The sequence below is a fragment of the Trachemys scripta genome, chromosome 3 (genome assembly GCF_013100865.1).
Source record: "Trachemys scripta elegans isolate TJP31775 chromosome 3, CAS_Tse_1.0, whole genome shotgun sequence".
Taxonomy (NCBI): Eukaryota; Metazoa; Chordata; order Testudines; family Emydidae; genus Trachemys; species Trachemys scripta.
The window spans coordinates 158,006,305-158,019,151 of record NC_048300.1 but is presented as its reverse complement, the minus strand read 5'-3'; the positions used below and the strand labels follow the sequence as shown (position 1 = coordinate 158,019,151).

General features: G+C 39.6%; 1 protein-coding gene across 3 annotated transcripts in view; it reads right to left on the bottom strand.

Annotated features, from left to right (window-relative positions):
• Positions 1-12,847, bottom strand: part of COL21A1 (collagen type XXI alpha 1 chain) — a 201,449-nt gene that overhangs the window by 111,170 nt on the left and 77,432 nt on the right. For 2 of the 3 annotated variants that reach the window (XR_004645215.1, XM_034766296.1), the window contains exons 8-10: positions 12,633-12,641; positions 10,623-10,706; positions 7,052-7,114 (exon numbers count right to left, since the gene is read on the bottom strand). Coding sequence is in view for 2 of the 3 variants with exons in the window: in XM_034766296.1 (XP_034622187.1) it covers positions 7,052-7,114; positions 10,623-10,706; positions 12,633-12,641 (156 nt within the window). In the remaining variant the exon portion in view is untranslated. Of the gene's footprint in view, positions 1-7,051; positions 7,115-10,622; positions 10,707-12,632; positions 12,642-12,847 lie in introns of those variants that run through there. The other variant, XM_034766297.1, reaches the window with a different exon arrangement.

The window sequence follows — 12,847 nt, the reverse complement described above, 5'->3', positions numbered from 1 at the left end:
GCTCATGCATGATCTTTAAACCATAGACAATTCATTGTAATTATTTGAAACTAAGCTATTTTTTTAAATGAAAAAATAAATAAATTAAATACATTCTTTATGTAAACAAAGAAACAAGCAACACTTGTTGCCCCACCATACAGTTCAGAAACAATGAATATCAGAAAGAGAGAGGCAAACTGGAGGGAGTTTAGAGAAGAGCATCAAAACTGATCCGGGGTCTGGAAGTACTCACTTCCCAGGCAAGATTATAAAATACTACATCATAACCTCAAGTTTTTCATACACACATAATTTGATTAAACAAATAACATGAACATGATAACCATCTGCAAGCATATTACGGGGTAAGAGCCAAAAAGCCTTAGGGTGCCTCAAGGGGATATAATCAGGAATAACAAGATTAAAATGAGCAAAGGAAAACGTATGCTAAACAAGACACATTTCCTAACACTAAGGTCCTAGATACTATGGCAAGGGACACTACTGAAAAAATGAAGATAAACAGATACAGAGGTCTATTAGACTGCACAAAGGTCTCCCACATGGACGGGTAAAAGTTCCATCGTTCAAGTCTAAAAAACTAGACTGGAAAGCACTCAAGAATCTACTGTAAGAAACAATAATGCACTGGCTAGGGTTGGAGATGACCTAATAGGTCTGCGATTTGTTCTTACAAAGAACAAGTGCAAATAGCGACAGCTGAATATTCGCAAAATAAGTCAGTTCAGAAAACTGAAGCATTTAATCAAAATTACTTCAATTAATATGAGTTTCAATTCAACAAATTGCTGCAATTTGTAATCTCTCACTTTCAGTATTATCAGAGGTTCATAATTTTCCTCTACTGTTTTGAGATAGTTTTGTAAATCTTTTCCATGTTCACAGAATGTCCATCTTTGTAAATCATGACTCATTAGTGGCAAAAAAATCATGACTGCCAATTCCAAGGTTACAGAAAGACAATAGAATCAAGTTATTTTTCCTCCATAATTTGTTATATTACAAGTTATGATTCTCCTGGGAAGATGAATAGTATTGAAACAGAAACCAAGAAACATGAAAGGATATGCAAAAATGACAACAATTGTTTCCCAAAATTGCTTTGAGTACATCTTAACAAAGCCTACAGCAGTAAGCCTTGTTTCTTCAATAAGAAACAGTCAGGAAATGTATACCCTTGTACAAATATCTGTTTTCTGGAAATCTTAAACTACAATACAAAGAATAAATAAAATACAGTCAAATTCTGGCTGATATTGGACAGAGACACATGTTAGAAAACCTGTGGTCAGCAGCTAAAAGCAAAAGAGTGCTGGAATGTTGTCTATAATCCATTTGGCCATCACTAGGTCTTCTAAGTACCTATGGCACATATATTTGTCAAGAATTTCTAAGAACATCCTTCTGCACAGATTACTCCTACTCTTAGGAAGGAACTAAATACACAGGGTTCAGGGCCGGCTCCAGGGTTTTGGCTGCCCCAAGCAGCCAAAAAAAAAAAGCCGCGATCACAATCGCGATCTGCGGCGGCAATTCGGCAGGAGGTCCTTCGCTCCGAGCAGGAGTAAGGGACCGTCCGCCGAACTGCCACCGAATAGCTGGACGTGCCGCCCCCCTCCAGAGTGGCCACCCCAAGCACCTGCTTGCCAGGCTGGTGCCTGGAGCCGGCCCTGACGGGGTTGTGCACATAAGGATAGTTGTGGCCAAAATAAAGGTACAAATTGCTAATGATTTTGCAGAGAAAATGCAAATTCAAGGAAAAGAGTGGAATTAGACCTAATTCCTGAGTGATTGAGGAATGGGCAAAGCCTTGACTTAGCCCACTGGCCAGCCCACAGGATGTGAAAATTTGCAGCTTGTATAAGACAGCAGAAAATTACTACTCCCCTCAAACAAGGGGGAAACAGTGAGGGAATTTTGCCTCAGGGAGGTGTCTAAGTCATAACGCCTCCAGGGACTATTACTAAGATGAGGCAGCTTAGGGCTGTGCCTAAAAGCACAACTGGATACTTAGGTGATATCCATGTCTTAAAACCAGGTTATTCTGATTACTGATTTGCATTGTTTCACTCCACATCCATCTATTCCAATGTTAGCCAATATTTTCATGAATATCTTGGGTTAGAAATTAATGCTTTAGACCAGGGGTGGGCAAACTTTTTGGCCCGAGGGCTATATCTGGGTATGGAAATTGAATGGTGGGCCATGAATGCTCATTAAATTGGGGTTGGGGTGCAGGAGGGCAGGAGGGCTCTGGCTAGGGGTGCAGGCTCTGGGGTGGGGCTGGGGATGAGGAGTTGGGGGCGCAGGAGGGTGCTCTGGGCTAGGACCGAGGGGTTTGGAGGGCGGGAGGGGGATCAGAGCTGGGGCAAGGGGTTGGGGCACAGGAAAGCATCAGGGGGTCAGCCTCCGAGCGACACTTACCTGAAGCAGCTCCCAGAAACAGCAACATGTCCCCCCTCTGGCTCCTATGCAGAGGCGCAGCCAGGCAGCTCTGCGTGCTGCCCTGTGCACAGGCACTGCCCCTGCAGCTCCCTTTGGCTGGGGTTCCCGGCCAATGGGAGCTATGAGGGCAGCACTTGGGGAGGAGGCAGCATGCAGAGCCCCCGGCTCCCCCTACGCGCAGGAGCTGGAGTTGGAACCTGCCGCTGCTTCAGGGAGCTGTGCAGAGTGGGGCAAGACCCCAACCCCATTCCCCAGCTGGAGCGCCGGAGCCAAGCAAGCCCCAAACCCCACTTCCCGGCAGGAGCTCGAGGGCCAGATTAAAATGCCTGGAGAGTCGGATGTGGCCCCCAGGCCGTAGTTTGCCCACCTCTGCTTTAGACCATTCGAAAGCAAGGATTCTCCCCTTTCAAAGAGTGTAATTAATTCTAGCTCTAACAGCTTTCAGAATAATGGCCATTGCAATCTGGTGGTAATTGAGGCAAGGGGGATATATATATACACACACACACACAACAATGTAACCAGAATTCTGAGAATCAGGAAGAGATATCCAACATACCACATGGTTAGAATTACAGAACATATGAAAGATGAGAATCTCAGCTTTTGAAGATACTGAAAATTTGTCAGTGGTCCCTTGGGTCATCAGTGCTATTTTAACATTCCTCCAGGACTTAATATACCAAGTCCTGGACTTCAGCTCAGTGTAATTTTCAGTTCCTGGAAATAAGTACATTTCTTGTACTGTTGCTCTTCACAGTAATACTGTATCCAAAAGGAATCACTACAATTATAATCAACCATCTGTCATCCCCAAGTACATGGCCAAAATGTAACTAAGCAACCAAATAGGAGAAATTGGACATTTTATAAAGTACAGCATAGAGGTTTCTCTATTTAACTTGCAAAATTAATAAGCTTTACGGCACATAGTTCCAAACAAGTATTAATCTCATTCTTTCAACACACAGAAACTAAATCAGGGGGTAGCCATGTTAATCGTATCCACAAAAACAAGGAGTCCGGTGGCACCTTAAAGACTAACAGGTTTATTTGGGCATAAGCTTTTGTGGGTAAAACACCTCACTTCTTCGGATGCATGACTCTATGCATCTGAAGAAGTGAGGTTTTTTACCCACAAAAGTTTATGCCCAAATAAATCTGTTAGTCTTTAAGGTGCCACCGGACTCCTTGTTGTTTTTACAGAAACTAAATGTATTACTATCGGTATTTAAAGTTCTTACTAAACACAGAACTTTAAATGTATTAATTAAGTTGTAAAAATGGCAGGTAATATCCTTATGAAAAGTAATAAAGCCAAGGCCACATCACTTAATGAGAGCCCAGGAAACTTGTAGGAGATATACCAAAATCTGTGGAAATGTTTTAAGAATCTGCAGAACATTTTTAAAGCAAATTGATCAAAATATAGATGAAAAAAATAAGAAGAGTTACAACGTTTGGACCCAAATACAGACTTTGAATAACTAAGAGTTATTCTTATCAGAATTTTGGTTTCAGCCCATCTCTAGTTACCTGGTACATAGCATAAGAACAGCCATACTAGATCAGCCCAATGGTCCATCTAGACCAGTATCCAGTCTCTGACAGTGGCCAGTGCCAGATGCTTCAGAGACAATGAACACAACAGGGCAATTTTGAGTGATCCATCCCATTGTCCAATCCCAGCTTTGGACAGCTGAAGGTTTAGGGAGCCCCAGCACATGGGGAGGCATCCCTGACCATCTTAGTTTATAGCCATTAATGGACTTATCCTCCATGAACTTGCCTAATTTTTTTTACTCCAGTTTTACTTTTTGCCTTCACAACATCCCCTGGCAATGAGTTCCACCAGGCTTACCATGTGTGAAGAAGTACTTCCTTATGTTTGTTTTAAACCTGCTGCTAATTTAATTGGATGACCCATAGTTCTTGTGTCTGTGAAAGAGTAAATAACACTTCACTATTCACTTTCTCCATACCAGTCATGATTTTATAGACCTCTATCATATCCCTCCCTTAGTCATCTTTTTTCTAAGCTGGACAGTCCCAGACTTTTTAATTTCTCCTCATGTGGAAGCTGTTCCATACCCCAAATCATTTTTGCTGACTTTCACCTCACTACTTTCAATTCTTATACATCATTTTTGAGATGGGAGGACCAGAACTGCACACAGTATTCAAGGTGTGGTCATACCATGGATTTATATAGTAGCATTATGATATTTTCTGTCTTATTATCTATCACTTTCCTAATGGTTCCTAACATTCTGTTAGCTTTTTTGACTGCTGCTACACATTAAGCAAATATTTTCAAAAAACTATCCACAAAGACTCCAAGATATCTTTCTTGAGGAGTAAGAGCTAATTTAGACCTCATCATTTTGTATGTAGAGTTGGGATTATATTTTCCAATGTGTATTACTTTACATTTATCAATATTGAATTTCATCTCCCATTTTGTCACCCCGTCATTCAGTTTTGTGAAATCCCTTTGTAACTCTTCTCAGTCAGCTTTGAACTTAACAATCTTGACTAATTTTGTACTATCTGCAAACTTTGCCAGCTCACTTTTCACCCCCTTTTCCCAATCATTTATGGTAAATTATTTGAACCTTAAGGATTCAACTGTATCGCCCTTAAACACAACTAGGACTTTCACTTTTAAAGTATTTTTTGCAATTTTACTTGCCCCTCACCTTCCCAGAACAAGAGGGAATTTGGAGAGGAGTTGTGACTCTGAATCACAGGTTCTTCCTGGTTCTTCTCCTGGGGTGGCACAGCTACATAGTGCGCCATATACAGAGCTGAGCTGAAAGGCTCAGTCTAGTTCTTCACTGCTCATCTCTTCTCTCCAGTTTGTCCATTTCTGATAATACAGTGGAAATTTAACACAATATTCCTGCTGCAGTCTCACCAAAAATGTAGAACATTATCTCCATGACATGATGCCGCTGCTTAAACTGTATTAGCCTTCTCTGCAGTCAACTTCCCCCACCCCTTTTTTGCCCATCTTTCTAAAGTCCCCTTTTTATCTTCATCCTTAATGATATCTGCAACTCCTTCCAATTTGAACCACCTGAAAATGCTATGAACAGATTTTTCCTCCTCTACCACATCAACAAGGAAGATTTTAAAATAAGACTGGATCTGTGGTACCCCCACTAGACATTTTCTGCAAACTCAATACATTGCAGTATAGCCTTATCCTTAGTTTATATTCTTCATCAATTTTCATCTTACAATGCCAGTTTCCAAAGGACAACTCATTTATATGGAAAACTGAAGGCTTATTCCAGTTAACCTCTGCCCTTCACCATCTTCTTCCATGTCCTGTTTGAGTATTTGCACTTCCAGTTTGATCGTTATTCATATTATTTAAGATATGTATGTTGCTAGTGATGTACATCAACAAGTCTTTCCTAATGTCCAAGGAACCATTTAGAGCTGATCATTTACTCCTCCCCAGTAAAAACAAAAGGGTAAACATTATTAAAGATTAACAACCCCTAATACAGGTATCTGCGGTATGTGCACGTCGAAATGCATGTGTGTGTATGTCTGTGTACATGTATATGCACTCACAGATTTCTTCCATTTCTTTCACTAGAATTATTTTTTCACGTCATAGTAGCTTCCAGAGAAATTATTCTCTTTTCAAAATTAAACTATTTTTAAATGCCCTCCACTGTCATTTGCATTTTTTTTTACAACAAACTCTAATAAAGAAGAAGCCACACTGGGGTCTACATTCTTAGGACAGGAATTTGGGTGGTCGAAGTCTCTGAGTCTTTCACCTTTATCTTCCCAATACACCTTAGGCACACACACCAGTGGCTCAGGAACACAGAATGAAACCTATGAACTGTAAACACTATGCGTTTAATGAGCATTAAGATCTTGGGTGTCAACTTCTCAGAAGCTTCCACTTCGATCAGAGTTCTAATTTGTTTTATGGAACCTAAGGCTACTTTACTGCTTTGGGATTTTTAACACAATTAAAAAAAAAATTCTGAAACTAAAGACCAAACTGACCATCACCAAATTTGCCATTTTCTTTATAGGAACACCTGGCATTCACCTACTGTTTTCATAAAACATACATTCATAAACCAACAATAGTAAGTTAAAAAACAAACTACAGTGTGTGGGAATATATATATATATTTCAAAGCAGGGTACTGTTTTTAATTCTAATTCTGGGATACTCTTGTATGAAAAATCCCAAACATTTTCGAGCACAATATAAGGGCCATATTAACACTGAGAAAAAGTAAACTGCTTATTGGGTTGTTGCTTTAAGCCATTGTATCCGCACATGTCACATGACGAGATCAGTTCAAGATCTGAACTTTGGATTCAAATGTCCCACAAATTTAGGGATGTTCATATCCTGGGTTTTCATTCAGGCAAGTCTCTAGTTTCATGCTATCATTTGATGGCTTTTAATCTAACAATCAAAATGTTCATAGAATTGTTAAATTCTGATGCAGCTTAGCCTATAATTCACAATGCTATAGAACATGACATATTAAAGATTTTTTTCCTTTACCGTTAGTTTTGCATTTACAGTACTTTATATGACTAAGTTTTTAGTACTCACAGGCTTACCATCTGGACCAGGCTGTCCAGGATAACCATGATTCCCAGGTTGTCCAGGGTCTCCCTGTAGAGAAGAAGTTACACATCAGAGCACAAAGACATATGAAAGAGAAGTTTACAATTAGTTGAAAGTAACTTTTATCCAAGCATATTTCTGAGCTTCAGGAATTCAGGCCTTGAAGGAATATTGTTCCACAGAACATTGGCTGTAAGCCCAGATAATTTTTTTGAAAGCGTAATTGCTATAATACAAAGAGCCCGATCCTATGGGGAAACTCCCACTGACTTCTTATGTAGGGCTTGGAAGATTGGGCCCTAAGGATAGTACATAATATCCCATATTTAGGATGTTATAGAACATGAAAAAGAAAACAGTAGAAATAAAAACAAATAAAAAAACTCAATAAAATACGTTAGTCAATACCACCCTGAACCAAACTTCATCTGTCTGTAGGTCTCTACCAAGGATTATCCTGATGCCAGATTTTTATTGAGTTTGGCTCTAATTAAAGTGAAACAGCTAAGATGGACATGGTTAAAACCTTTTAATCAACAGCTACTGCCTCAAGGTGCTTATCCTTTGTAACCCCTCTTAGAGCTTTAGCCAATGCATACAGAAGTCAGTGGGAGTCTTTCCAACTATTTCAATGTGGTTTGGATCAGGCCCATAAAAAGGCAAAAGAAAACTGCAGTTTCCCAAAGATAACTAGACCATCTTTATGATCAGAAAGCAAAACCACCAAAAATATTCTTACTCAATATATTAGTTCACTGTATTTGAACGCTCTCTGTTTAATTTACCAACAAAGGATCTGATCGTGGTTCTTTGTCTCAAACATCAATGGCGAAATTCCCATTGACTTTAAAGGAACAAAGATTTGGTTCCAAACAATAGTTTACTACTGTAAGAACTGCAGAGCACATGCAGTTCTGGAATAGTAAACCAGATTGTGTTCACCCTCACACATTGTCAGCAAAATTACCGGGTAAATTCCTGATGATAGAGGAAGAGGAAGATCACAGATTGAGACTTAAAACCTAGTTTGAATTGGAACTGTGAGAAGTCATTTAACAACATGTAAATTGAGCAAGTTTAATATTGAATTCAGTGACAAAGAATATAGAATCCCACAATAATGTCATTTATACAAAGTCACAGAATACAAAGCACACCTTTGAAAAATATTTTAAAACTGATGTTCTGAAGTTAGTCAACTAAATCTACATTTAGGGACCTAAATAAAAGTGGTCTGACGCTGAGAGGTGCTGAGCTAAGAGTAACAGACTCCACTGGGAATTCCAGATCATCAGCTCCTTCGAAAATTAGGCCACTATCATTTAGGTGCCTAATGCGGATTTAAATGACTAACTTGAGACACCTACCTTTGAAAATTTTGGTCTTAGTAGTTATACCACCAAAAATAAAATTGTTTTTTTGTAAAGAGCATCTAATGTTATTAGATAACAAAACAGACAATGGATTGAAAACAAGTGGATTTAGAAACAGCCATATAAAAATTCAGAGGGTTGCAAAAAGTGTCTTAAATAACAAGCAACTAATTATTTGGTACTACTGCATATTCAGATTACAAGTAAAAAAAATATTGAAATAATGTTAAGGTTGTAAAGTCCAGCACTCAAAAGTTAGGACATGCTATAATTAGCACCCTACCAAATTCACGGCCATTTAAAACACATCACGGACCATGAAATTTGGTCTCTCCCCATGAAATCTGGTCTTTTGTGTGCTTTTACCCTATACTATACAGATTTTGTGGGGAGAACTGGGGGTCCTAACCCAAAAGGGAGTTGCAGGGGGGTCACACAGTTATTTTAGCGGTTCATGGTATTGCCACCCTTATTTCTGTGCTGACTTCAGAGCTGGGCAGCCAGAGATCAGCAGCTGCTGGCCAGGCACCCAGCTCTGAAGGCAGTGCCCCACAAGCAGCAGCACAGAAGTAAGGGTGGCAATACCATACCGTGCCACCCTTACTTCTGCGCTGCTGCCTTCAGAGTTGGGCAGCTGGAGAGTAGAGGCTGTTAACTGAGGGCCCAGGTCTGTAGGCAGTAGCACAGAAGCAAGGGTGGCAACACCATACCATGCCATCCTTCTGAGCTGCTGCTGGCAGTGGCTCTGCCTTCAGAGCTGGGCTCTCGGACAGCAGCTGCCGCTCTCCAGCTGCTCAGCTCTGAAGGCGCCGCCACCGCCAGCAGCAGTGCAGAAGTAAGGGTGGCAGTACCGTAAGCACCCCCTACAATAACCTTGCAACCACCCCACAACTCCTTTTTGGGTCAGGACCCCACAATTATAACACTGTGAAATTTCAGATTTAAAAAGCTGAAATCATGAAATTTACTATTTTTAAAATCCTACAACTGTGAAATTGACCAAAATGGACCGTGAATTTGGTAGGGCCCTAGGGTTGCCTGTGCAATCTTAGTTCAGCTACCTTGTGTCTAAACGTTAGGATAATCTTGTCCAGCATGACATGGGAAATCTGTGACACAGCCAGGAACAAACTCTCACTGTACTGGGTCCTAATTCAGAGCCTTAAACACAAGAAAAATTCCTCTCTTCTTGCAGTCCTCTGCCTCATTAAATATCCAGTTGTGAACTGAATGAAGCAGGGTTTCTGCTAGAACAATTAGTATATGGTCATGCAATTCAAGCTTGCATATGCACCAGGGGGCCTACTTAAGATTGCCTGGGCCACCTAATTCTGTCAATTCCTAACTTTTGAGTGTTTTAGTGTTCTTGTAAGTACTTACCTAGGTTTTGTTTAAAAATGCAAAGAAAAAAACAAGAAATTCTATCATGTGAAACGATAATAACTGCTGAAATGGATCATCAGCGGAAATGCCCATACACTTGATGTAATGGAGTAACTGGCAGCTGTTATCCTCAGTGTGGAAAAGCCACTAGTGGTTGATGCAACATGCACTAGCAAAGGGATTCTTGGATTCTATTCCTGGCCTTTGAGACAGCACCTCCAAGCACATTTATTCTAAAAGACAGATTTGCTATCAACTGAGGTTTGGATTTGTCCTATTAGAGACCTGAAGCCAGATTCTAACCCTCACCTTGGCCTTTAATGCTGCTTCACCACTGGACAGAGGCTATAAAGGTCAACTAAACCCAAAGCAGCCCCCAATAGATTTCTAAATATTAATTGCAAATTAAGAAAAGTTGAGAAATTGTCATTTCTCCATGACCAGATTTTTCCATGTCAAACCATGTTAGGATTTCATTACTGAAATGATCGTAAGGGGGGTGAAATTATTTACTGGACAGTAACATGAAATTTGTGTGTAAACGAACATCTAATTTTCTTAAACAATTAAAATGACATTTAGCTTATCAGGAGTTATTGAACCAGTAGCCGATTAATTGCATCTGTCAGAGTCTGATCTTGCAAGATGGCAACTACCAGCAACTCCCACTGGCTTCAGTGGGAGCAGAATTGGACGCTGTGTGGCTTCTTCCTTACACAATGACCTTATAACATAGAAGGTAAAAACACCACCGAAATGCAGATTTTGAAAATAAGAAAATTAAAGAAAACTCTACTCACTTTTGGGCCTGGAGGCCCTTGTTTTCCTGGAGGACATATACAAGGAGAAGGTGTGGAGCCTACATCACTAGGGCCATTCATACACTACCAAAAATAAAAATGATCATCAAAATACATGGAAAACCATAAATCAACATATTACAATTAACTGCATTAACATGACCAAATATAGGACAGAAATATTTTTATTTCATATACAGCACAGCCCTAGGTTATGTAACATTTGTTTAATCAGACCTCCTGCCTAAATGAATACAAGTGGTAAGGGGGGAGGGATAGCTCAGTGGTTTGAGCATGGGCTTGCTAAAGGCAGGGTTGTGAGTTCAATCCTTGAGGGGGCCATTTAGGGATCGGGGGCAAAGAAAATTAGTCCTGCTAGTGAAGGCAGGGGACTGGACTTGATGATCTTTCAAGGTCCCTTCCAGTTCTATGAGATAGGTATATATTATATTATATTAAGTCACGTCCCTGAGCAACTTTGCAGACATGAATTCCTGTCCCATCTCTCCAAAACCCTGATAGCTTTTAGACCATTCAAAAAAAAAAACAGATTTCTATTGTAGTTAAAGTGTGTTCTTTTCTGAAGAAATTACAGCTACAAATGGAGCTGGTCAAATTATTCTTGGGGAATGAATGAAGTGTCTTTTCCATTTTTGAATCATTCAAAAAGATCCCAATTTCTGAAAATGAATTTGTTATTCATAAATATTCACCAAATAGTTTCAATGAAAAATTTTCAGAGGATAGATTTTCAAAAAAATTTCTTTTAAACTATTCAATCTTTCTCTCATGTACATGATCACTAATTCACATAGAACTATTTCTGAAACTTTTTAAAGAGGATAATACACAACAAATGACTTATAGCAAATCGCATATTATGAATGCTATATTGTTAGCATGTGACTATGGGAATTCATACCAAGAAAGACCATTCCAAAAATATTCCTAAAAACAAAAACTCATTAACAAGGATGTTCAAAAATATTGAATAAAAAGGGGCCTGACTGTGACTGAACCAAACATCCATATAAGAGGCAAATGAATTTTAACAAATAGTTTTTACAGAATTCATCCAGCACCAGTTACATGAATCATTAAAGAATAGTAAAAAATCCATTAACAAAGAATTTTACATGTCACCACTGTGGCTTTCATTTATGATACATCGAAGTACTTCATCTGAAACATCTAATAAGTCTATGATTAAATCTTACTGTGCTATATATTTTCTATACAGGAAATACTGTTTTTTTGTTCACTGCAAGCAGTGTGCCACAGTAAAATATGCAGATATAAGGAGGGTCCATTTCCCAAAGAATTTAGCCCTGGTCTACACCGGTGGGGGGGGGGGGCTCAAGCTGAAGGTCAAACCCAGCCCCCAGATCAAGCGATGCCTTTCCCTCTCCTCCTGGCTAGCCTCTTCCCAGGGATGGGGCAAAGGGAACCAATACACTTTCTTCTGCCAGTCCAGTCAAAGCTCCCTCCCGACCTTGAGGTTGTGGGATTTGCATTCTGAGCTGTGCAAGAGGAGGTTTAGTATTGAATTGAGCACTTATTATTCACATATTCCAAATAATATATTGCACCTTAATCTGTAAGGTGTTGTGTAACACGGACTTTTAAAAGAGGGTTCCAAGTAGAATATTCTCTCAGGGTGAAATTGGTAGATTTCATTTATGAAATATAAGTTTAGTTTGTGTCAAAAACAACTGCAATTGAACTGAAGCCAATAGGAGCTACTGGTCCTCAGAACCTCCAAAAATCAGGCCACTTATCCAGTGCCCACCTGTGGATTTAGAACTAGATGTTTTACTTTAGACACCCAAATTGAAAATGTTTGCCCATTGACAATACAGTTTTGATTAACTGGATTCCATTGCTTTTAGTTTTTTGCAAACCACTTTTCATCTCTCGAAACCAACTGCACATTACCAGCTGATGGCTTAATACTGAGTTTATATAAAAGTAAATACTACCTTAAATTGAGTGGTTTATGATTGAGCTTACCTCTCCATTCTGAAATGAAAAGAAACAGTTTAAGAATGTAGCAATATTTGTAAAGGAAAATATATATTTTTATAACCATTTCCCAAATAGCAGGTGTGAAGTCCCTGCCCTCTTCATGTCCTAACACAAGACCTGGGTAGATCCTGTGTGGCCATGCAAGGGTGTGGAGAGGATTAGCTTGATTTTCCCTTCCCTCCCTTTGTGCCTGTGTAGGA